At 40.3% G+C, this 22,500-nt stretch overlaps 3 protein-coding genes across 4 annotated transcripts in view; all 3 read left to right on the top strand.

Annotated features, from left to right (window-relative positions):
• Positions 1-22,500, top strand: part of LOC113035008 (B-cadherin-like) — a 70,015-nt gene that overhangs the window by 16,279 nt on the left and 31,236 nt on the right. Inside the window, exons 2-3 of the mRNA XM_080287819.1 lie at positions 11,137-11,277; positions 12,364-12,519. Coding sequence (XP_080143945.1) covers positions 11,137-11,277; positions 12,364-12,519 — 297 coding nt within the window. The remainder of the gene's footprint in view (positions 1-11,136; positions 11,278-12,363; positions 12,520-22,500) is intronic.
• LOC145419723 (uncharacterized) lies at positions 3,934-5,983 on the top strand. 2 transcript variants are annotated; one of them, XM_080288079.1, is made up of 5 exons: positions 3,934-4,063; positions 4,259-4,421; positions 4,925-5,026; positions 5,435-5,609; positions 5,754-5,983. In XM_080288079.1, the coding sequence occupies exons 3-5, from the start codon at positions 4,972-4,974 to the stop codon at positions 5,902-5,904; spliced, it is 381 nt and encodes a 126-aa protein (XP_080144205.1). In that variant the 5' UTR covers positions 3,934-4,063; positions 4,259-4,421; positions 4,925-4,971; the 3' UTR covers positions 5,905-5,983. The 2 variants fall into 2 exon arrangements, with proteins under 2 accessions (XP_080144205.1, XP_080144206.1); XM_080288080.1 differs by lacking the exon at positions 4,259-4,421 and having other exon boundaries at positions 3,961-4,063.
• Positions 13,118-22,416, top strand: LOC113035007 (cadherin-1-like). The gene is made up of 10 exons (XM_026190233.2): positions 13,118-13,254; positions 13,569-13,741; positions 16,481-16,609; positions 17,233-17,418; positions 17,569-17,816; positions 19,709-19,851; positions 20,669-20,760; positions 20,945-21,077; positions 21,212-21,427; positions 21,529-22,416. The coding sequence occupies exons 1-10, from the start codon at positions 13,128-13,130 to the stop codon at positions 21,660-21,662; spliced, it is 1,581 nt and encodes a 526-aa protein (XP_026046018.2). The 5' UTR covers positions 13,118-13,127; the 3' UTR covers positions 21,663-22,416.

Raw genomic sequence — 22,500 nt, 5'->3', positions numbered from 1 at the left:
AGTGAGAAACCTGGGCCTATCTAGATGAACACAAAGATCATATTCTGGGAGGAATTTAAGAAAGGCATACACAAAGCTCTTCCTCAACAGCTCTTAATCTCGTTCTGTTTTTGGTTTGTATAGCAGCCATGCTTGAAAAGTTTAGCTCACATAAATATGTTGTTGAAAATGGGAGCAATGTCAAAATTGCTCTGTTTGTTAGAATGGGGAACTACATGGCAGCAGTCAACCGTAAACTGTGCAAAGATAGATCAGCAAAACTTAGCTTTAAACCACGGCCTTGTCTCAGTTCAGTTAGTTCCTCCTGCTCCTGCAAAGTCATATCCTTTTCAAAAACTGCTGCTGAGCTATATGGGTCCTTACCCAGTAAAGCCATTCAAGTGGATACTGAGGGGAAATAAATGGACAACTTCTCCTCAAGCGTTTTCAAATGTTTACCTATTATTTCACACAGTGTGGCAGTTTTCATATCTCCTTGCCATTTCTGAGTGAGCGGGAAAATGCCAATCTTGGCACTTTCCAGATGTTGTTGCCAGAGGTGCACCTTTGAATGGAATCCATTTATTTTATCTGTGCTTTTGAGCAGGTTTTCATCTCGGCCTTACATTTGTGTGCTTAGTTCATTTAAATGCTGAAATATATCTGCCATGTAAGCCAGCCTTGCACACCACTCCTCACTTGCAAGCAGCTTTGCATCGTTGTACCTCTCATCACTCAAAAACACTTTTAGCTCTTTCCACAGCTCATACGCACGGGCCAGTACTTTTCCAGATCTGCTGGTAAAGTCTCAGTAATGAGTGCCTCGCAGTGCAGAAATTAGTGCATAACAATAACATCTGGGTGTATCGCTTTCACTCTGCTAAACCAACCTTTGATGTGCCCGCCCATGGCTGCTGCTCCATCAGTGCAGACACTTGTGGAGTTTTCCCACTTAAGTCCTCCTTGTTCAACATATTTGGATGTAACCCAAAACATTTCCTCTCCTGTTGTTTTTTCTGGCAGTGCCTTGCAAAATAGAACGTTTTCTCTGATGGAGTCCCCATCCACAAAACGCAAATTGGCCAAGAGTTGGGTTTGTCCAATAATGTCTGTAGACTCATCAAGTTGCACTGCAAACTTCCCACTGATGCGTATCTTCTCCAAAACCACACTTTTAGTGTCTGCAGACATGTCATCGATACGTCTGTCAATTGTGTTATCTGAAAGCGGGACACTGGCTATTTCCCGCGTCAGGGCCGAGCAATCTCATTCACAATGACTTTGCAGGCAGGTAGTATTAATGTCTCTGCTACAGTGTGTGGTCTTTGGGATTTGGCTATAAGTTCAGCTACTAAGTAGCTAGCTTTGAGAGCTCTTTCAGACACATTTGCGTTTTTTCTCATTAAAGTTACCTGTTTCTCAGCGTGTTCATACAGGCGAACAAAATAGCCTGTGTTCTTGTTTTGAAGTGAGGGATGTTTTGTGTAGAAATGGTGTTTAAGATAAGATAAGATAACCTTTATTAGTCCCACACGTGGGAAATTTGTTTTGTCACAGCAGGAAGTGGACAGTGCAAAAGTTATGACGCAAAAATTAGAATACAATAAGAATAAATACAGTACACAGCTGTACAGAATAGAATAAAATAATATACTATATACAGTAGAATAAAATAGAATAAAAATATACAATAAGATAAAAATGGAATACGAATGCTATATACAACTGAGTAAAAATACAACGATGCCAGAAAAGATTATTGCACTTAGTGTTATTGCACATGTGTGGATGTGTGTGTTTGTTCAGTTAAAGTCTTTGTTGTGGAGTCTGACAGCAGTGGGGAGGAAAGACCAAGCTTGCTACCTTGGCACTGTTTAAGAGCTTTTCCACACACACCAAAAATAACAAAGTCGTTGCATTCGGATCTCCAGTGAAAGTAATTCCAAATGAAAGATAACTTTCGCTGTACATTGCCTCGAGCTCACCGTTTTTGCTTCTTGATTAGAATGTTGTCCAGGGCCCAGTTCAGAGCCCTTAGTTTTTGATTTCAAATATTTATCCATCTTGGTTGTAAGTCTATTTCCAGTCCATTTTAAATCTTTACTGATTTAAAATGGACTGGTTCAGTGGTTCAGTGTTTGTGCAGATCTACAAATTAGATCTGCACAAACTTAAGTGACAGAGCCTTCTCTGTGCCAGGTACCAGAGTCCGGTACCTGGCACAGAGAAGGCTCTGTTGCCATGAGATTTAGGTTTAGACCATGAAATCGATAACATCCGTTTCAAACAGGACCTCGTGGTTCTTTCTGGAGCATAAATAAATAGATCATAATAATAGCTCAGATAATAATGGTAGTGTAGTAAATTTAACATGACAAATAGTGTCTTTATAATGTTGATTAATAATAATGATTCACTTGCAAGGCTTCCACAGTCGATGATCCATGCAGGAACGTATTTCTGTGGAGGTCACGTGTTTCCGGCTACTGTGGAGGTCCCAATATGGCGAAACTCTGGAACAGTCTTCCCCCTTTCATAAAATCCTCTTCATCCTTACAAAACAATGGCAACAGGTCTTACTGAATGATATACACACCACCGCAACCAAGTAGTTCCTGTGGTGGGATGCACTGATTCACAATAAACAGGTTTTGAAGAGGCCTATACAGGTGGATAATAGACAGTTTCTGTAAAAGTCTGTGATGAAGTGTGTTGTGGCCTAGGGGACACAAAAAGGCTAAAGCTACATGTACCCAATGAACAGGTAAAAACAAACAAAAAACAAAGACTCAAGAGTTTGCTTTTTTTTTTTTACAACTCTCAACATTTAAGTTGATCAGGTTAGAAACAGAAAACTCAGTCACTTTATTTGCTAGAACAGAAACAGCCAACACTCTCCGACCATAGCAACCCAAGAATCAGTCGGAGTAACGGCTCACTCATGCACAAGAATAGAAGAAATAGTCTTAATGATTGTAGTTGGAACTTCAGGGAGCCCAGTGAAATGAGCTGTGGCTGTGAGAACCCCACTTTCTACTGAAAGAGGGAGCAGCTGGAATGGAGGTTGCGAGCTCCTCATCCTCTGCCCACAACACTGCCAATGAGGAGGCCGGAAATGGCAGCTTTACTTCCAACAGACCAGTCAGGACAACCTCCCATTGAGCTGGGAAATAGCCATTTCCAGACTGAAGACCTAAGTAGCAACTGTGTCGAAGCTGGAAGGCTTGGCAGCAAAGTGCACTGTTAACCTTTGCTGTATTTTTCACAGTAAAATACCACAAAATGCCCAGTAACTTACCTGAAAACATTTCTACAGTTAATTACTGTAATTTGCTTTGCATTATGGGTATATTAAGGTTATTTACATTTACTTACTGTATTTTTTAAAATTGCGGTAGTAGTTATACCTACCGTTAACACATTAGCAGTAGTGCTACTGTATTATGTGATTTGAATGGTTCATCATACTGTTTGTGTATTTTTACTCTTTCAGTGGTTGGTTGCAATAGTGCATTACATTTTAACTCTTTCACTGCCAACCATTTCCAGATTTTCCTCCAACCTATGCCATTTGTCAGTATGATACCAGTGAAAGTATTATGGTTTTGACTTTTTAGGGGACTTGCCTGTGTGTAAGGTTCAAGAATTCTGATCATCTAATCTGCTGCATGCAGTTGTATGCACATGCACAGCTGCTGCAAGTGTGTGCTTGCCACTGCGTTGCCAAAGGCGAACTTCAGTCAGTGGAGAATATTGTAATAATTTGGCGGAGGCTTCTCAGTCGAGCAGTAACTGAATTGCTCATTTACTGAACGTGCAACATGTACAGAACTCTTCTGGGAACTAGTCAACCCAACTTAGTGAAACACACGCTGAATGCTTGCTGGCCCCGCCCACCCAACCACCTCTACCAACCACCACTCCATATCCTGACTGACATGACCTGTGATCCAGTGATTGACAGGAGAGGAAAGACAGGCCAACTTTGTTAACTCTTCGTTACGATATGCTCGAGAGGACAAAAGATTTTGCACCTCGTTATTGTTGGACCTCTGTGTGGAAACTGTAAACGGGACGTCATAAGGTAATGCAAAGGACTCTCCTACCTAACATACTCGTTTATTAATTCTTAAGAGCATATATATTTTTTGTGTGTGTGGGAGGGAGGGGGGGCTTAAAATCAGTGTTAGCTTGGTCGGAATAGCACATTAGCTGAATTATTCTGGAAAAAATAGGTTGTGTGTGTTTTTTTTCTTTTCTTATTTAAATATATATTTAGATATATATTTTCCACGGGGAGGGGCGAAGAACACAGGCGCAACGACAGTCTTTGTCTTTTTCCCGCCGAGTGTGGTGCATTGTCCTCCTGCGCTTCTGTTCTATGACTATTGAGAAGCTGGCCACGCTAACAGTGGGACATTTAGCTTCAGCTAAAGCAGCAGGTAAAAATACACATTTAATGAGAATAAAGAAAGACAACTTTTTTTTTGGAAATTTAGAGACTGCTAAAACAATCTTATCCAGTTTTGAGCTTGCTCATGTAGGTTAGCCTGCTTTATTTAATTTTGTGTGAGCTGCAGTACACAACATTAAAAAGTTAATATAACATTAGGTTGGTGGCGCGAGGAACTCCAACCTAAGTTTAATATTTATTATTTTTTTAGGTGGGAAGGGGAGCATGTTTTTTTTCCTTTAATACAACGTCTTCCAGGGTCTTTTTCATAGGAAAACCGTGTAACGTCTGTGTTAGGTTGGTCAAAAGAGCAATTAGTTGAATTATTCTGGAAAAGATGGGTTGTGTGTTTTTTTTTCTTTTATTTACTTATGTAAATATATTTTTCAAGGGTTAAATAAATGCAACATTAAATTAACAATTGTCTCTCTGTCTTTTCCCGCCCAGTGTGGTGCATTGCTGTTCTCCTGCCCTTGCTGGCTGCGCTGACAGTGTGATGTAGCCTCAGTGTTTGTGTTTTAAAGGCTTTTTCCACCAAGATGTCTGTTGAGAGAGAGATGACCTTACCCATCACACCAAGGGTAATAGCGCTTGGTAAGTAAATAGTTTCAATCCTCTTGTAATATTTTTATAAAAAATCTATGTAATTATTGTGGTATTTGTACCCACAACAACTTACTTAACAGGGGTTTGTCTGTTTTATATTGTATAAAAATAGAATACACACAGTTTGCTGCTGTTTCTCTTATTATTTATTATACACAATGACCAACAGGAAAAAACAGCCTAACATTTCAGCACAGGCCAAAATGCCAAAACATTAGGCAGTTTTTTCCTGTAATTGATCATAATTTTCATTACATAATAAATAATAAGAGAAACAGCAGCAAACTGTGTGGATTCTATTTTTTTACAGTGTGAGGCCTGCTATCCAGCATTCTTGTGGAAACCTTATTTGTAAGGGTGAGCACATTGTCTTATTGGACTCTTGTCTGTTTTTAGGGAATAATTTCATGTCTGCAAGCCGCTGGATGATCAGTTTGGAGGGCAAGGTATTTTATGAGCCTGAGCAGATGCATGACTTTGCCAGCACCCTTGCTGTCTTCTTTGCGTCATACTACGTTTTCAACCTTGAGTATCAGGAGTCAGCGTCCCTCACACTGGAGATGATACAGAGGTAAATACTTTACACCATTAAAGCTTACACCATTTAAGAATGAAATATATGTGATAGCTTGACTACAGTTGCAGAAACATATAGGTGATTGCTGTAATGTATGTTTTAATTTTGAAATTAAAGCAGCCTTTTTTCCGTTAAAAGGTTCTTTGTGAGGATCAATCCAGACATGGAAACAAAATGCCCTGCAAAACTTGGTACAAGCTGCAAGACAGGTCGTGTCGTAAAGAGGAAGGTTACAAGCATCAGCCCTCGGATCACCACCTTCCTCCAGCGGCTCTCTGAGTTTGAATGAGTTTTTTGAGTTTTATTCAGTTGAAAAATGTTTTTCTTGTTAAAAAAATATCAACAATAAATGTTGGTTTAATTCACTATTCTGAGACTACTTTATTGAATTATATTGTTTTTTGTAAATGTTCTTATATTGAATATGAATGTTAATATTATTTTATATGCTGTAAAACACAATTACAGTCTAAACAAATTATACTGTACACAATTACAGTGTTATACCATAAACCACATTTGCAGTACAGTGATACTATAAAACGTAATCACGGTAAGTCTTTCTAACTGTAAACCACGTTTACAGTAAAGCTGTTGAACTGTAAAACATCACAACAGTAAAGATACTGTAGATCAGTAATTACAGTAACTTACTGGCAATAGTGTTGCCAGTAAGTTGCTGTAAAAATACAATAAAATGTCTAACAGTGTGTTAGTGAGTACCAAAGGTCTAATAAACCATAGGAGAGCTCCTGATATGTGACTCGAACTAATGATACTGCCTCCACCGTCAGGACCTAGGCTTTCAGGTTGATGCACTGGCCAAGAACAAGTTAATAGTGAGGCTTGGGAGCGGGTAGATGGCACAGCTGGGTTTGAGGATTGTAACAGCGACAAGCCGGCTCATGAGGAGTACTCAGACAGGGTAAAGAGCTAAAAGTGCAGCAGCAGGTTGGAACTGTTTAAAAACTCAAAAACTGTTTTGAAATCACAATGATTTCAAAACGTTTTTTTGTTGCATCTCATAAATGACAAATGGTTCTGTTTTGGCAGTATATTGCGTTTTTTGAGATACTTCGTAAGCAACTTTTGTTAATGTCTGCATTTTAGTGTGTGTGCATGTATGCTAGTTAATTGCCACAGCAAGGAGAGAATGGTGAACACTCTGATTGGCTGTTGGCCCCTGGTGGAATCATGCTCCTCCCATGCAGGTAACGCATGCCCTGGCCGGAGGACTTTTTAACAAATAGATTTCTTCAATTTGGGATGTTTACCATTCCAAATAAATGAAGTGATTAGTGAGTCTAGAGATTTAAAGTTTAGAGTTTGATCGGGAGAGATTATAGCAGGAAGAATTTTTCCAGCCTGTGCGCCAGTAGCTTAGACAGAATTTTAACATCCGTGTTTAACAGAGATACAGGCCTATAAGAAGCACAGTCCTTGCCCTTCTTAAGTAACACTGTGATACAGGCCTGGTAGCATGAAGGAGGAAGTGCCCCAGAGTCTAGCAATTCTGCAAAAACTTTGCAAAGGAAGGGAGACAAATCATCCAAGAATTTTTTATAAAAGTCTGTAGAAAATCCATCAGGACCTGGAGATTTCCCAGATTGCATAGATGCTATTCCCACCTGAATTTCTGCCTTTGAGACAGGGGCTTCCAGAGTCTGTCTGAGCCCTGGGGGGAGCGAGGGCATATCAATGGAGTCAAAGAAACCATGCAAATCTTTTACATTAACAGTAGATTCAAATGTGCAGCATTCGATACTGTCGACCATAATATCCTATTAGAGCGATTAGAACATGCTGTAGGTATTACAGGTACTGCACTGCAGTGGTTTGTATCATATCTATCTAATAGACTCCAATTTGTGCATGTAAATGGAGAGTCCTCTTCACACTCTGAGGTAATTATGGAGTTCCACAGGGTTCAGTGCTAGGACCAATTCTGTTTACATTATACATGCTTCCCTTAGGCAGTATCATTAGAAGACATAGCATACATTTTCACTGCTATGCAGATGACACCCAGCTCTATCTGTCCATGAAGCCAGATAACACACACCAATTAGTTAAACTGCAGGAATGTCTTAAAGACATAAAGACCTGGATGGCCGCTAACTTTCTGCTTCTTAATTCAGATAAAACTGAGGTTATTGTACTCGGCCCCGAAAAGCTTAGAAATATGGTATCTAAGCAGATTCTTACTCTGGATGGCATTACCTTGGCCTCCAGTAACACTGTGAGGAACCTTGGAGTCATTTTTGACCAGGATATGTCCTTCAATGCACATATTAAACAAATATGTAAGAACTGCGTTCTTCCATTTGCGCAACATCTCTAAAATTAGAAATATCCTGTCTCAGAGTGATGCTGAAAAACTACTTCATGCATTTATTACTTCCAGGCTGGACGACTGTAACTCATTATTATCAGGATGTCCAAAAAACTCACTGAAAAGCCTTCAGCTGATCCAAAATGCTGCAGCAAGAGTCCTGACAGGGACTAGAAAGAGAGAGCAGATTTCTCCTGTTTTGGCTTCCCTTCATTGGCTTCCTGTTAAATCCAGAATTGAATTCAAAATCCTGCTCCTCACATACAAGGTCTTAAATAATCAGGCCCCATCTTATCTTAATGACCTTATAGTACCATATCACCCTATTAGAGCACTTCGCTCTCGCTCTGCAGGCCTACTTGTTGTTCCTAGAGTATTTAAAAGTAGAATGGGAGGCAGAGCCTTCAGTTTTCAGGTCCCTCTTCTGTGGAACCAGCTTCCAGTTTGGATTCAGGAGACAGACACTATCTCTACTTTTAAGATTAGGCTTAAAACTTTCCTTTTTGCTAAAGCATATAGTTAGGGCTGGACCAGGTGACCCTGAATCCTCCCTTAGTTATGCTGCAATAGACGTAGGCTGCCGGGGGATTCCCATGATGCATTGAGTTTTTCCTTTCCAGTCACCTTTCTCACTCACTATGTCTTAACAGACCTCTCTGCATTGAATCATATCTGTTATTAACCTCTGTCTCTCTTCCACAGCATGTCTTTATCCTGTCTTCCTTCTCTCAGCCCAACCGGTCGCAGCAGATGGCCGCCCCTCCCTGAGCCTGGTTCTGCCGGAGGTTTCTTCCTGTTAAAAGGGAGTTTTTCCTTCCCACTGTTGCCAAAGTGCTTGCTCATAGGGGGTCATATGATTGTTGGGGTTTTTTCTCTGTATCTGTGAAGCGCCATAAGGCGACTTATGTTGTGATTTGGCGATATATATATAAAATTGAATTGAATTGAATTGAAAATGTATATAAAAAAATGTCACCACTCCATTGTCTGCCGTCACTCCGGTTATGATTTGTTTAGCCCTAATACCACGCAGTTGAGTGGCCAAAAGCTTACCGGTCTTTGCACCATGTTCGTAAAAATCGTTCTTGTTTCTAATCAGACATTCTTCCACTTGTCGAGTGGAAAGTAGGTTGAGTTTGGTTTGTAGACTTAAGCGTTCTTTGTATAGCGCCAGTGATGGTGACTGAGCGTACTGCCTGTCGATGTTTAAAATCTGGTCTGAAATAAGCCTCTGCTCCCGCTGTGCACACTGTCTTTTAAATGCTGCCACTGAGGAGATTTCTCCTCTCAGGAATGCCTTCAGAGCTTCCAACACCGTCTTGTTTGGCATACCAGGTGTTCTATTCTCGTTAAGAAAATTTTTAACTTTAGAAGAGATGTTAGAAACAAATTGTTCATCCGTGAGCAGCAATGGATCCAATCTCCAGAGCTTTCTCACAGAGTCGCAGCCCTGAAAAGCTACTTTGAGCACGAGGGGGGCATGATCAGAGACAGTAATGCTTTCATAGCTGCAGAATCCAATACTATTAATTAGCAAATTATCAATAAAAAATTATCTATTCTAGTGTAGGTGTGGTGTACATGTGAGAAGAAGGAATAGTCTCTACCAGTAGGGAACAAAAACCGCCAGGGATCTGTGAGACTATAATCTTCAAGAAAAGACTTGACATAAGTTGCAGATTTGTTAAGAGTAGCAGCTTTGGGGGATGAACGATCTAAAACCGCATCCAAATAAAGATTAAAATCGCCAGAATTAAAGAGTGAGTATTTAAGTCCAGGAGGTGTGAAAACAGGCGTAGAAAAAATTGCACATCATCAAAATTGGGTGCATAAATATTGGCCAAGGTCACAGACCTGTCGCAGAGTTTGCCAGACACTATTATAAACCGACACTTTTTGTCTGACACAACAGTGGATGGAACAAATGTGATGTTCCGATCGATAAGAATAGCTGTACCCCTGGCCTTTGCTTTAAAATTAGAGTGAAACATCTGTCCTGACCAACATTTCGCCAAGCGTGAGTGATCCGAATCCTGCAAGTGAGTCTCTTGCAAAAAAACTATCCCGGGCTTAAATTGCTTCAGGCGTGATAAGGCTCTCTTTCGCTTTATTGGGTGGTTCAACCCCCTCACATTCCAGCTAACAAAGGTAAGATTACCACTCATCAAGGAAGTCCCACATTTTTATGTGCAGAGTTGCCCAAGGAGGGAAGGGAGGGGACGAAAACAACAACAACAACAACAAAAAACATGACAACCAACCCCACCCCAGAAATAAAATGCAATACAATAACATATCACTGCGTAAAAAAAAAAAAAAAAACCAATACCACCCACCAATATCTCCCCAGCAGGTTGCAAAAGCAACCGCGTAAGCCCCTGCTTTCTTCCCATACTAGTCCCAGTTTTCAGGACACGAAGAAGAGAAAGAAAAAAGAACAAGAACAAATCCTACCCGTTGTTTCTACGCATGCGCACAACACAAAATTCTGTGGCGAACCGTCCTGCCTTTGTGAATATAAGCTACAAACATACTTTGACTGGTAAAATTAAGTGCCAAACCGTCCTACCTTTGTGAATAAGAGCTAGAAACATACTCTGACGGGTAAAATTACGTGCCAAACCATGCTACCTTTGTGAATGTTACCTACAAGCATACTTTAATGGGTAAAATGAAGTGGCAAACCGTCCTGGCTTTATGAATGTGAGCTACAAGCATTCTCTAATGGGCAAAGTTACGTGGCAAACCGTCATACCTACTTACATTTGTGCTGGAATTACTCTGTGACAGCAGAAATGTGCATAAACTACTTACGGTAGGACGTTTTGCCAAAGTAGGACGTTTTGTCAGAACACCGGAAAACGGAAGTCCATGGATGGAGCTTTTAACAGTTGCTTCTGCGTCCTCTCCAGTAGACTTTGGGATACACAAAGTTATCCCTCATGCTATGGGCCGGGAGACAGTATCTTGAAGCTTAAAAAAGTTTGTTTGATTCTGAGCTAAGTCTCTTTAAGGCACAAAACCTACTATTAGGTTTGTTTTCTACCAAGTCTCCATCACTCCCTCTGACTTACCTCTCACTTCTCTAAGTTGTGTAATTCTGAGATATACAATATAATCTGTAGTCTTTATTGCAGTTTGTCAATTTGTGAGTGTTCTTCTATCCAAGCTTTCTGCATGTTTTCCCAGATTACCAATGATCCACAAGTGTCTGTTCTTCAATCCCCCAAGTCTGGTGGAGGGGTGAGGAGGAGGAAGAGAGACTGGGTTATTCCTCCACTCAGTGTTACTGAGAATAAGAGAGGAACCTATCCCCTGAAAGTAGCTCAGGTATGAGGAACTGAAGGACCTTGTGAAGAATTTGACACTAAAGTGCATTGTAAATGTTTATGTTTCCTCTGCAGTCAGCAAGTCTTTTCCCCCTATTTTGAATTCTCATTATTGAATCTGCAGAGTTTTCACTTTTCTTGGATGTGTCTTTGTCATAAGCTGACCTTGTTAACTTTAGTTGAGTAAAAATATGTACATTTTTGGTGAAAGAAACGTTATTTCTTAAATACAGATCAAAAGTTTATTTGCTATTTACGATAATGAGAGCAAGATATTAGCAGTCAACAGTAACTGTCCCACACCTGGGGGAAAAATTAGAATAACAGATTTATCCTAACCAGAGACCACATACACACATACAGAGTCATGTTTCACCCTATTTACATACAGTTGAGCTTAATTTGTCTCACCATAAATGTATTGATATCCACTGCAAGGAAAGAAAGTAAAATGTTTATTCATATTTTGTGTTTGAAATTTCAGCGTTTAAATGCTAAGCCTGGTCCTGCTGGAAATTTCTTCCTGTTAAGAGTGGTTTCCCTTCCCACTGTCACTAAGTGCTTCCAGACCAGCTGATTCTTGAGGTTCTTTCTCAAATATTGTAGCATCTTTAGGCGGCTTTTGTTGTGAATTGGTACAATATAAATAAAAGTGAATTGGGGGCCACGTGAGCTCAGTGGATGAGCAGGCAACCACACGTCACATGGCTGCAGTGCAGCAGTCTGAGTTTGACGTGCAGCGCTTTCCTGTGTGTGTGTTTCCCTTCTCCTTCTTCCCCGTTTTCTGTGTATCTTCACTGCTACATTATCCAATTAAGGTAAAAGATGATATTATAGAAAAAAAGACATTAAAATGGTTAGCACCAACAGTAAGCTAATTAGTTAAAATTAGTAACTGTAGCTTGTCTTCTGATAAAAAAGAAACACATTTAAAAAATCCCAAGTGCTTAGAGAATCTAGCAATCTTGTTGATTTGAGGAATCTCTTGATATTTTTGAAGATGAACTTCCACAGCTTCTTTATTGTTGCATAACCTTTACCATAGACAGTGAGAGTGATCTAACTCCGTCCTGTGTGTTTTTTCCAGATCCGCTCTAGTGACGATAAAAAAAAGAAGCTCTTTTACAGCATCACTGGTCCTGGAGCTGATCTGCCTCCTGCTGGTCGTTTCACAATGGACAGAGAGATGGGCAATCTGTATGTAACACAGCCACTCGACAGAGAGGAAACAGCCAGTTACACGGTAATCATCCTCACTTTGTCCAAATGTGTTCCAAAGTGAGTATGTTTTAAAGATCACTTAGTAATAAAAACTTTTATCCTGATTATTCTATCATGTTGTTGTTTTTTTGTAACATCTTGTGTTTCAGGATCATATTGAAATTAATTCAGTTTTTTAATCAACTACAGACAATACTTCACAGTTAAGAAATAAGATTCTTGATGTGCAGTCTGAAATGTTCAGTTTAGATAAGTATTAAGAGTCTTTACTAGTCTTACTAGGTTTGTTAAACCTTTACAGCTGGACATTGCAGGTCTTTTTGGCTGTTTTGAAATGGAACACACAAAAACCCTTTTGAGAGACAGAAACAAGAAGTCAAGTGACGCCTCACAAAACCTACTGTAAATGAATCAAATGTGTAGAGTCAAGACAATAAGTCTTTTCATTTCATTTTATTTCTAGAATTTTAAAAGAATTCGATTCAGTTTATATTAAATTCACCAGTCACACTGAAATCTTTACCTTGTTTGTATTGTGTGTAATGTTGAAGGCGTAGAGATAAGTGAATCAATTTAAAGCTGAATCAAACATGTTGAAATCTTCTGCCTGTGTAGTTTGGAGCACATGCTATGGTTGCCGGAACAGGACAAACTGAGGAACCCATGGAGATTATAGTCATTGTGATCGACCAGAACGACAACAAACCTTATTTTACGGTGGAGTACTACGCAAATGTTGCTGAGGCCACGGCCATCGGTATGTTTAAACATATTTTTGACATTATTTTGTTTTTTGAGATATTGAACAAGCAAACTTGTTGGCACTTATTTGCAGTTTTCTTTATTTTTTAAAACTATCTACAATTCTCATCAATAGAAATCAATGTAGTGCAGAGGTTTAAATGCAATGAATTTTAAGATAACCTTCAGAAAATTACAATGTGGGTTGGAATGAAATTAGACTTTTTACGCTAACTCTATTTTGATTTAATAAATTCTTAAATGAAGCAATGTGAAGACCTTCTAAAACTTCTGCTCTTTATTTCCTTTTTCTGAATTCCTCCACTCCAGGGACTGAGGTGGTTAGGGTTGAGGCCAAAGATGACGATGAGCCAAATACTGACAACTCAGAGCTCCGCTATCGTATTCTGAACCAGGACCCACCGCTGCCCACTGACAACATGTTTGAAATCAACCCAATTACTGGAAGTATCCGAATCACTGGTAGAGGACTGGATAGAGAGGTAAGACTTGTTAAACATATTTAACGTACAAGTGTCCTTTTACACCTAAGTACTGAAAAAAGCATTTTATAATGAATCAGGATCAGTAGTCTGCCTGTCACTGCTAGAAATCAGTCAGAAAGAGGGTGCTGCATCAAAACACTGCTGGTGATTTCTTCAATTGTGAAACTTGAAACTGTTTGCCTTCAAATAAAAGTTTTACTTAATGTTGAAACCAACAGATTTCATGAGGCTACACTTTTACTTTACAGGCTAACAGTCTCTATTTCTGGCTTACATTTCACCAGTGGCCCCCAAACCCCGGGCCAAGTCGTTTGGTACCGGGCTGCGAGAGTTGAGGCTCGGGTGTGAAATTCATGGTTTTCAGGGTTTTTATTGTTAACTCGGTTTCCCTGGGACTTTTTCTGGGGGTTCTTGGGAATCAGGGCTATCCGGCCTTCAGTTAGCCATTCCAGGTGTGGAAGAGGTCTCACTGACAAGCAGCTGGTTCATTTGTACTTATAGGCGTTCACATGGAGTACAGTATGTTTCTTCAGTCAGTAAATGTGAACCACGTCGGGGCCTGGTGCTGTCCAATTCTTCATAGAGACCCTTTCTTGGCTGTCTGCCACTATGATGGTTACCCGTACCTGTTCAGGAAAGTTGCTGTTGTCTGTTCTTAGATCCACTAGCCACTGAGCATTGGCGTTATAGGTTGCGTACTTCTATATGCGCTTCGAATATTGCTTTGTCTACAGCCTTGGTGATGCTATTCCCATATTGTTCCCCTGCCATTCTGTTGCTCACCCCTTCAGTGGAGAACAGCTGGTTTATTCTGTTGCCTTCTATTACTCTGGTATAGTTCTTTAAGCAGCTGGCCCAGGCTGTAAGTCATTGTTTGGCAGTTTCTAAGGTCTAAGGTATGGACAGCTTGCTGTACTTACGCACATTCTTCATTGCACCTTTCTGCAGCTCTGATAGTTGGCAAACTTCCCTCCCTGCCACCTTGAGCATACATAGATCAAGGTATGCATGGTATATATCAATCATAGACAAAAAATGCCAGGACTGATTTTTTTTTTGTCCCAGTCCAGTCTGGCTCTAGTTAAGATAGGAATCCTTGCACTTGGCAGCAGTGTTGGGTAAGTTACTTTAAATTAGTAACTTAGTTACATTACTAGTTACTTCTATCAAAAGTAACTTAGTTACTTCAAGTTACTTGTTACCTTCAAAGTAACTAGTTACTAGGGAAAGTAACTTTGGTTTTACTCAGAATTCTCTTGTTAATGTGTTGCTTCCATAACTTTGCCAGTCTTGTGCGCCTTTTACATCCAACACAAAAACTGCAGTCGTGGTGCTGTCGATTGTACTCAGAACTCGGAAATTCTGCCTTCTGAATAGGAAGATGCAGGTAACACCAGACTGCAGATGAGTTGCATACAGGGCTGGACTGGGACAAAAAATCGGCCCGGTCTGATTTTTTTATAGGAAAAATCATAAAGCCTTTGAATGAAAACCAACGCTGTTGTGACAGTGATGTACACTGTTTTGATGGTATATATGTCTCAATCTATCAATCGTTTGTTGTAAGATTAAGATAATTATTTTTTAAAAGCTAGATATTTTAAATGAGAATAAGAAAGAAAAGTATTTCTTTGTGCCCCCCTCTCCCTGTTAATGCCCTACATGCCCCCCTGGCAACACTTTGCTAGACCCGCCCCTGCACAGTTACCAGCTGTCAGCTACTTAGAAAAGGATCCTGGTGTTATTTGTCTCTCAGAAACAGTTCATAACTTCCCTTCAACTCATTCATGTCACCTAAAAGGTAAACCTGTTTCTCCATCACCTGTTCAGCTCTGATGATCCAGTAAGGACATCTCCTGGTTTCATCTTCATGTTTCCCTCTCACCACATATCCAAACCGACATCATGACCAGCAGCTTTACAGCTGTGGCTCCAGCAAACATCAGCTGATACTAGAAAGTAATATTAAATAAATTCTAACAACAGCTGATCAAGCTTAAACGTGCTGCTGTTGTTTAGCGCGACATCAGCTGGTTTCCTCTTTCTGGCGCAAAGTGGGCGATAAACAAACAAGAGAGCCGATCAGCTGATCATTGATCAGTTTCATGATTGAAGTAGAAACAGGAGAGGGAGGGGGGAGAGAATGAGAGAAGAAGTGGCAGCTGACAGCGTAATGACAGAATAACTCCAGCTTTGTGTTTTTCCATTCTAGCTGACAAACTGTGTTCCTTTTCACCTCAATACGAAACGCGTAATATTTTCTCTGAATAAGAGACGATTCGGTTTTTTAGGGGACGGTTGGCAACTCTAATAATTAACTTTATGAACAAAATAAAGTTCAACATCAGTAACATAGCACCCACCCAGCTGTATAGAAACCCAGTCATGCTAGCTAGCACGCAGTACGGGAAAAACTCCACCTAAACTTGTTTTTTTATTGGTTTACCCAGATAGACTGCAGGTCATAACTTCTTACCTGAAGTTCAGTTCACCTGACACTCGGTTTCGACACGGCTATTATTAGTTAATGGCATCAGGTTTACAGGTATTTGTCATAAGCAAAATATAAAATGAGTTTCGCTTCAGCCTTTCGGCAGAGTGCCAAGCCTTCATAGATGAACGACTCTAGTCAGCAGTTTGAAAGCTGTGTGTTATAGAAGTGTGTAAACCGATGTCAGTGTTTCTTCCTTCCTGTTGATGAGCTGATCTACCTTAACAGTCCCTGTATCTTAACAGAAATATCCACAGTACACTCTGACAGTGCAAGCAGCAGATATGGCAGGAGAAGGGTTAACTGGACAAACAAACGTCATCCTCACAGTGACAGACAGCAATGACAACGCTCCAGTCTTCACTCAGAGCTCAGTAAGTATGAAGTAACTGGAAACTTCCTGTTTAACTGCTGCTTTTTCACTCTGTTAAAGCAGAATACATTCATCCTGTATCTAAATGCATTACTAATGTTGCACTCACACATAGTAAAAACAGCAAAAACCCACAATAGAACAAAACATGTCCACAGCATGTGCACTTTAGCAGCTGTTCAACATGTGCTACATTTTGTGTGTAACTTTGGCATTTACATGTGGACAGCCGGCAATGAGTAAAATACTGCTGTCAATTTAAGTAAAAATTATTAAAGAAATTATAATATTTATATCTACATAGTAGAGCTGCCTCCACGTAGTTGACAACTAGTTGTCACAAATGAAAATGTAGTTATCTATAGATTTTGAGATGCATCAGGGTGTCCTGGTTTGTACAGGGAATAGTGAGTCTTTGACAGCACATGGAAAATATGCTAATATGGTTAAAAACACTTTTGTTCCATTTTTAGTGAATTAACTTTATTTAATAAAATTCCACAGCTGTGCAGTAAGTAATGAGCCCAGTATAATGACACAGACTACAAAATGAGGCCATTATTCTCTATCCCTAATGAGGAGGCTTTAGATCTGTTTTCACTGCCATCCTTTATTTTCCCACAGTATAATTCAACAGTTGATGAAAACAAAAAGGATTTTGAGGTGGTTAGGATGGTAGTAACAGATGAGGATGAACCACAAACTCCAGCCTGGAACGCCAAGTTCAAGATCGTCAGTGGTGATCCTGATGGACTTTTCACAGTAAAAACAGGAACTAACAAACAGGAAGGAATCCTTTCTACTGCAAAGGTACGAAGAAAATCAGGAATTCATTCATAATATTGGAAGATAATTGTCATCAATGAGTATTTTCTTTAGTCGATGGAAGTACTTTCTGTGATTTGTTGTAACTTAACATTGCCAACACCCTTGTGTTTTTTTTCTCTTCCTTCCAACCAGGAGCTGGACTTTGGGACGGCCAGCAAGCACACTCTGTTGGTTTCAGTGGAGAATGAGATTCCTTTTGCTGGTGTTTCTGTGGTCACTTCTACCGCCACAGTGGTGGTGAATGTGAGAGATGTGAATGAAGCTCCAATATTTGATCCAAAGGAGACGCTTGTGGTAAAACCAGAGGACCTTGCTGTGGATGAAGTCGTGGTGCAGTACACTGCTTCAGACCCAGACACTGCACGCAAGCAGACAGTCTCGTAAGTCAAACAGGACAAAAAAACGCCTTTTTACTATGAACAAATTTCTCACTGACAGAGACAATGTATCACTAACCTCATAAGTGCCTCAAACATTCAGTTTTTCAGTCAAAAGTACACTATAAAAACACTTCATTAGTACCCAGACTTTGTTTTTTGGCACCTGGCAAACCGACTGAGGGGCTGTAAAAAAGAGGCGTTCAGTTTCCAAACAGGGAATAAAAGTCTGTAAAATGTGTAATATTTCCTTGTAAATTTACATAAATAATAAATTGGTGGAAACAATAGTCGAAGAAAAGAAGTGACTATATATCCATTGATCATTTGAAGGTAAAACTATAGTATATATATCATTTATTTTTGGCTCCACCCACATGGAAAAGAAATAGTAAAAACTTATATGTGATTACTCATGAAAGTGGCCACTTTCATATATTGTTTTAGGAAGTATCCAAAACATACAAGTTTCATTATATAATTTTTCAAGGGATCTTATATCTGTTTTCACTCTTATATGCTTTTCATACAAGTTTCACAAAAGACAGATACAAACTTTATAAGATTTATATACATCTTTTCCATATGAGCATAGTTGGTTTGGCAAGTGAGAAGTTGTATCTGAAGGGAATGTCCAGACTGCTTCAAGCTGATAGGGGGGCAACAGTGACTCAAATAACCACTAGATATTCATAGGTAGACATGCATAACCATCATATGAAGAGCAGCATCTCTAAATGCACAGCACATTCATCCTTGAAGCAGATGGGCTACACCAGTGAACCATCACAGTGCGGGACACAGTTGTTAGCTAAAAACAAACAAACAAACAAACAAACAAACAAAATACAGTTCACTTGGGTTCACCAGAGTTGGAAAAACAAAGATTGGAAGAATATTGTCTGGTCTGAAGAGTTTTGATTTCTGTTGGATGGTAGGATTACATTTTGACAAGCATGAAAGCAATGAAAAGCATGACTCCATCCTGCCTTATGTCAACAATTCAGGATGTCAGTAATGGTGTGAAAGATGTGTTCTTGGCACTTTGAGCCTCTTAATACCAATACTAATTCCACGGCCTGCTTCTGGCTGTATCCCTGCCTTCGGTGTACCAATCTTCGTATTGCTGCTTCCAGCAGGATAACACACCATGTCACAAAACTCAGATAATCTCAAACTGGTTTCTTGAACATGACAGGAACGCCCTGTTCACTGACTACAATTTGCATGATGCTGTCAGGTCAATATAGACCAAAATCTCTGAAGAATGTTTTCAAAATAGGTTCCAGCCCAGTACTACCACTGATTACCAGAGAGAGATGAACTGGTTCTCTCTTTTCTTTTCTTTTTTTAAAACACTTGATGTTAACAATAGATGTAACAATCCTAACAATGCAAAGTGTTGACGTACTTTACAAAAAAACCCACTTTGTATATGTAATTCAAAATAGATGTGGTACACAAATATTTCTAAAAATATTTGTGTACCACATCTATTTTGGCTACCTCTGGCTACCCTCATAGTACATTTGGTTTGCTTATCAAAGCCCCAAATATAAAGAACGTGAGAAACCTGTAACAGTTCATTTGTCCAATTACAGTTATCATAACACCATGGATTAAACATGAGGGAAGAATTAAGAGATAAAATAATGATAATATTAAGAAGAAATATTAAAAAGAAGAAATATTAAGAAGAAACATATAAGATATTAAGAAGAAAGATAACTATTATTGTCACTCGTGGTCTACACAGAGCTACATTTGCATAATAAAAATACAGCCCGACAAATGTCCAAAATCAAATAACACACTGTGCCATATTGTGAAACATGCTAATTCTAATCATCCTGCCTGCACAGTATTACCATCTTTTCTGTGACTGTCTTGTACAGGTACAAAATAATGAATGACCCTGCAGGCTGGCTGAACGTGGACAAGGACACAGGTCTTATTAAAGTGAGAGCGTCCATGGACAGAGAGGCCATCTTTGTCACAAACAACAGATACATCGCAACCATCGGGGCCTATGATGATGGTAGGTGGGAGTTAAGACTGATGCAGATTATTATCATCATTTGACTCCCATACACAATGACCACTGATATGATTTCATAAAATAACAAGTGTCTGAATAATTACACTGGTAAACAAGAGTTTTGCTGTGGCTCTTTCACCTCTACTTTAACAAATCTGTACAATGTCAGAGATGAACATGAGGAAAGAGTTTATCAAGAAACAAAAGTGATATCAGGGAAACAGGCAAACAAAATGTATTTTATTGTTCACTGGATTAAGGTGTGTGTGCACGTGCGCTCGCTCTTTGCAATACAAATTCCAGTACAAACAGATGTTCCTGGCATGCTCACAGCTAATAACATTGTTGCCCTTTGTTAATGGGTTGCATTTATATAGCACTTTTCTAGGCACCCAAAGCGCTTTACAATTCCACTATTCATTCACTCTCACATTCACACACTGGTGCAGGGAAGCTACAGTTGTAGCCACAGCTGCCCTGGGGCAGACTGACAGAAGCAAGGCTGCCATATTGTGCCATAGGCCCCTCTGGCCAACACCAGTAGGCGGTAGGGTAAAGTGTCTTGCCCAAGGACACAACGACCCAGACAGAGAGAGCAGGGGGATCGAACCGGCAACCTACCGGTTACAGATAAGCTCCCCAATCCCCTGAGCCACTGTCGCCCTTTGTTGCAGTACCTTCAATTATTTGTGTGTCAAATGTCAGTTATGTAAGAACTGGAAGACCAGAGGAAAGTCTCTGAGCGTTAAAATTTGGACTATATTTCACTTTGTCGATGGAACCCACCTGTGAACATCTGTGTTTGTTCTGTGACCAGATGCAGTCCCAGCTACAGGAACTGGTACTCTGATCATTCAGCTGGAAGATGTCAATGACAATGCTCCCATCATTGAGCAGCATAAAATTATGGTATGTCTTATTTCCCACCAGCTCAACAGGTGTTTTCATCTAACACATCAAATAGTGGTGCAGGATGGGTGTATTTATTGAATCTACCGACTTCAAGATGCGATCAATTAAAAAGTTTAACCAAGCCCTATTTATGCAGTCATGTGATACAGAATATTAGCATAAAGGCTTTGTGTTTCCTCAGGTGTGCAACAAGGATCCAGCTCCTCAGCTGCTCTCAGTAACAGATAAAGACGGACCAGAATTTGGAGCTCCCTATTCGGTGTCTTTACAGGGCATGTCAAAGACCAACTGGACCGCTAGGATGAACGACTCCAGTATGTACACTGTATAAAGTGATGCTGTCCAGTCACATGGCCAGAATTTGAAATATTTTGAAATAGAAACGTAATATATTTCATGACTTGTGTTGAGATTATTTCCTGCGAATATCTGTTTTGGTTTTTTTTAGGACAAGGCATCATCTTGAATTTAGCCACTGAGCTGCCCAGTGGAAATTACAGTGTTATACTGACAGTGGCAGACAAGCATGGGTTGGGGCAGGACAACATCATCAAAGCTGAAGTGTGCGACTGCAAGGGAGAAGATTTGATGTGTACTCAGCGTGCTTTAGGTGGCAGCAACCTGCCCATTATTCGGGGAGTACTTGGAGGCATTCTGCTGCTCAGTGAGTTGTGAATGGATTTATAACTTGTAGCCTCTGTTTTCTTTCCCAGCTAAGTGGATTTGGTTGGTTGTTGTGTGCTAAACTTTGTGCTCTGTGTTCAGTGCTGGTCCTGGTTGTGCTGTTTGTCAGTCTGAGGAAAGAGGAGCAGAAGGAGCTAACATCTAAAGACAACATCTTCTACTATAACAGAGAGCAAAGTAGAGAGGATGATCAGGTAAATGGACACCAGTTCTGATTGCAGCGTTAGCCTCATCCACACCTGTGTCTTCATCCACACCTGGTCCGGCCTCTGTGTCTTCATCAACCTCGTCTGCTCCTGCTTCGTCTGGTCCTGCGGTTGCCACACCGTCATTGGACCCAGCTCATCCTATTCCGCCTCGCCTCTGCCGGCCGCTTTCCTTTTCGCCACCGCTGGCTTCGCGGTCGTCCTCCGGACCTGCTCAGTGGCCACCACTGCCTTCCAAGTGGCCGGCCTCCTGATTTGTTTTGTCTGCACCACCGCCGTTGCCGTGTGCACGGTCGGCCCCCAGAACTGTTTGTACGGTTAGATGTAACGGTTTAGGATTTGTGTTCTCATGTTTTGTGTGGGTTTAGTTCCATGTGTCATTTTCTGTCTGTCTCTCAATGTCGAGTCTGCGTCTTTGTGTAGTGATCTGCGTCTCATGTGAGTGTGTTCAGTTTACCTGCCTTGTCTCGTCTCGTTAATTACTCCCAGCTGTGTCCACCACCTGTAATCTCCCTGTGTTTCTCTGTGTGTATTTAAGTCGTGTCTTCTGTCATTGTAGTTGCTGGTCCGTCTGTGTATCTACCATGTTCCTTTCGTGTGTTCTCCCTGCTGTCACAGTCATATACCATCTTCCGTCTTCCTTCATGTTCAGGTTCGTGTCCTTGTTCAGGCTCAGTAGTTTAGTTGTCCAGTATAGTTTAGTTCTCCGTTTACCATTTGTCCATCTATATTTTTGTGTTTAATAAACCACCCTCACACCTTTGCAAGTGCCTGCGTTTGGATCCTCCTTTATTTCTTCCACACGGCTCATCTCACTCACCGTGACACTTCCGTTGTGTTTTGGAGT

Source organism: Astatotilapia calliptera, chromosome 13 (assembly GCF_964374335.1).
Source record: "Astatotilapia calliptera chromosome 13, fAstCal68.1, whole genome shotgun sequence".
NCBI classification, from domain to species: Eukaryota; Metazoa; Chordata; class Actinopteri; order Cichliformes; family Cichlidae; genus Astatotilapia; species Astatotilapia calliptera.
The sequence above is the reverse complement of the archived record's forward strand: the minus strand, read 5'-3'. Positions and strand labels throughout refer to the sequence as shown.

What these genes read in the sequence shown, in the direction of transcription:
- LOC113035007 (XM_026190233.2), top strand. Translation starts at nt 13,128, where the DNA reads ATGGTTGCCGGAACAGGACAAACTGAGGAACCCATGGAGATTATAGTC. An exon ending in GTAGAGGACTGGATAGAGAG is followed by an intron (nt 13,742 to 16,480) that starts GTAAGACTTGTT and finishes GTATCTTAACAG; the next exon opens with AAATATCCACAGTACACTCT. An exon ending in GCACGCAAGCAGACAGTCTC is followed by an intron (nt 17,817 to 19,708) that starts GTAAGTCAAACA and finishes TGTCTTGTACAG; the next exon opens with GTACAAAATAATGAATGACC.
- LOC145419723 (XM_080288079.1), top strand. Translation starts at nt 4,972, where the DNA reads ATGTCTGTTGAGAGAGAGATGACCTTACCCATCACACCAAGGGTAATA. An exon ending in ACCAAGGGTAATAGCGCTTG is followed by an intron (nt 5,027 to 5,434) that starts GTAAGTAAATAG and finishes GTCTGTTTTTAG; the next exon opens with GGAATAATTTCATGTCTGCA. An exon ending in ACACTGGAGATGATACAGAG is followed by an intron (nt 5,610 to 5,753) that starts GTAAATACTTTA and finishes TTCCGTTAAAAG; the next exon opens with GTTCTTTGTGAGGATCAATC.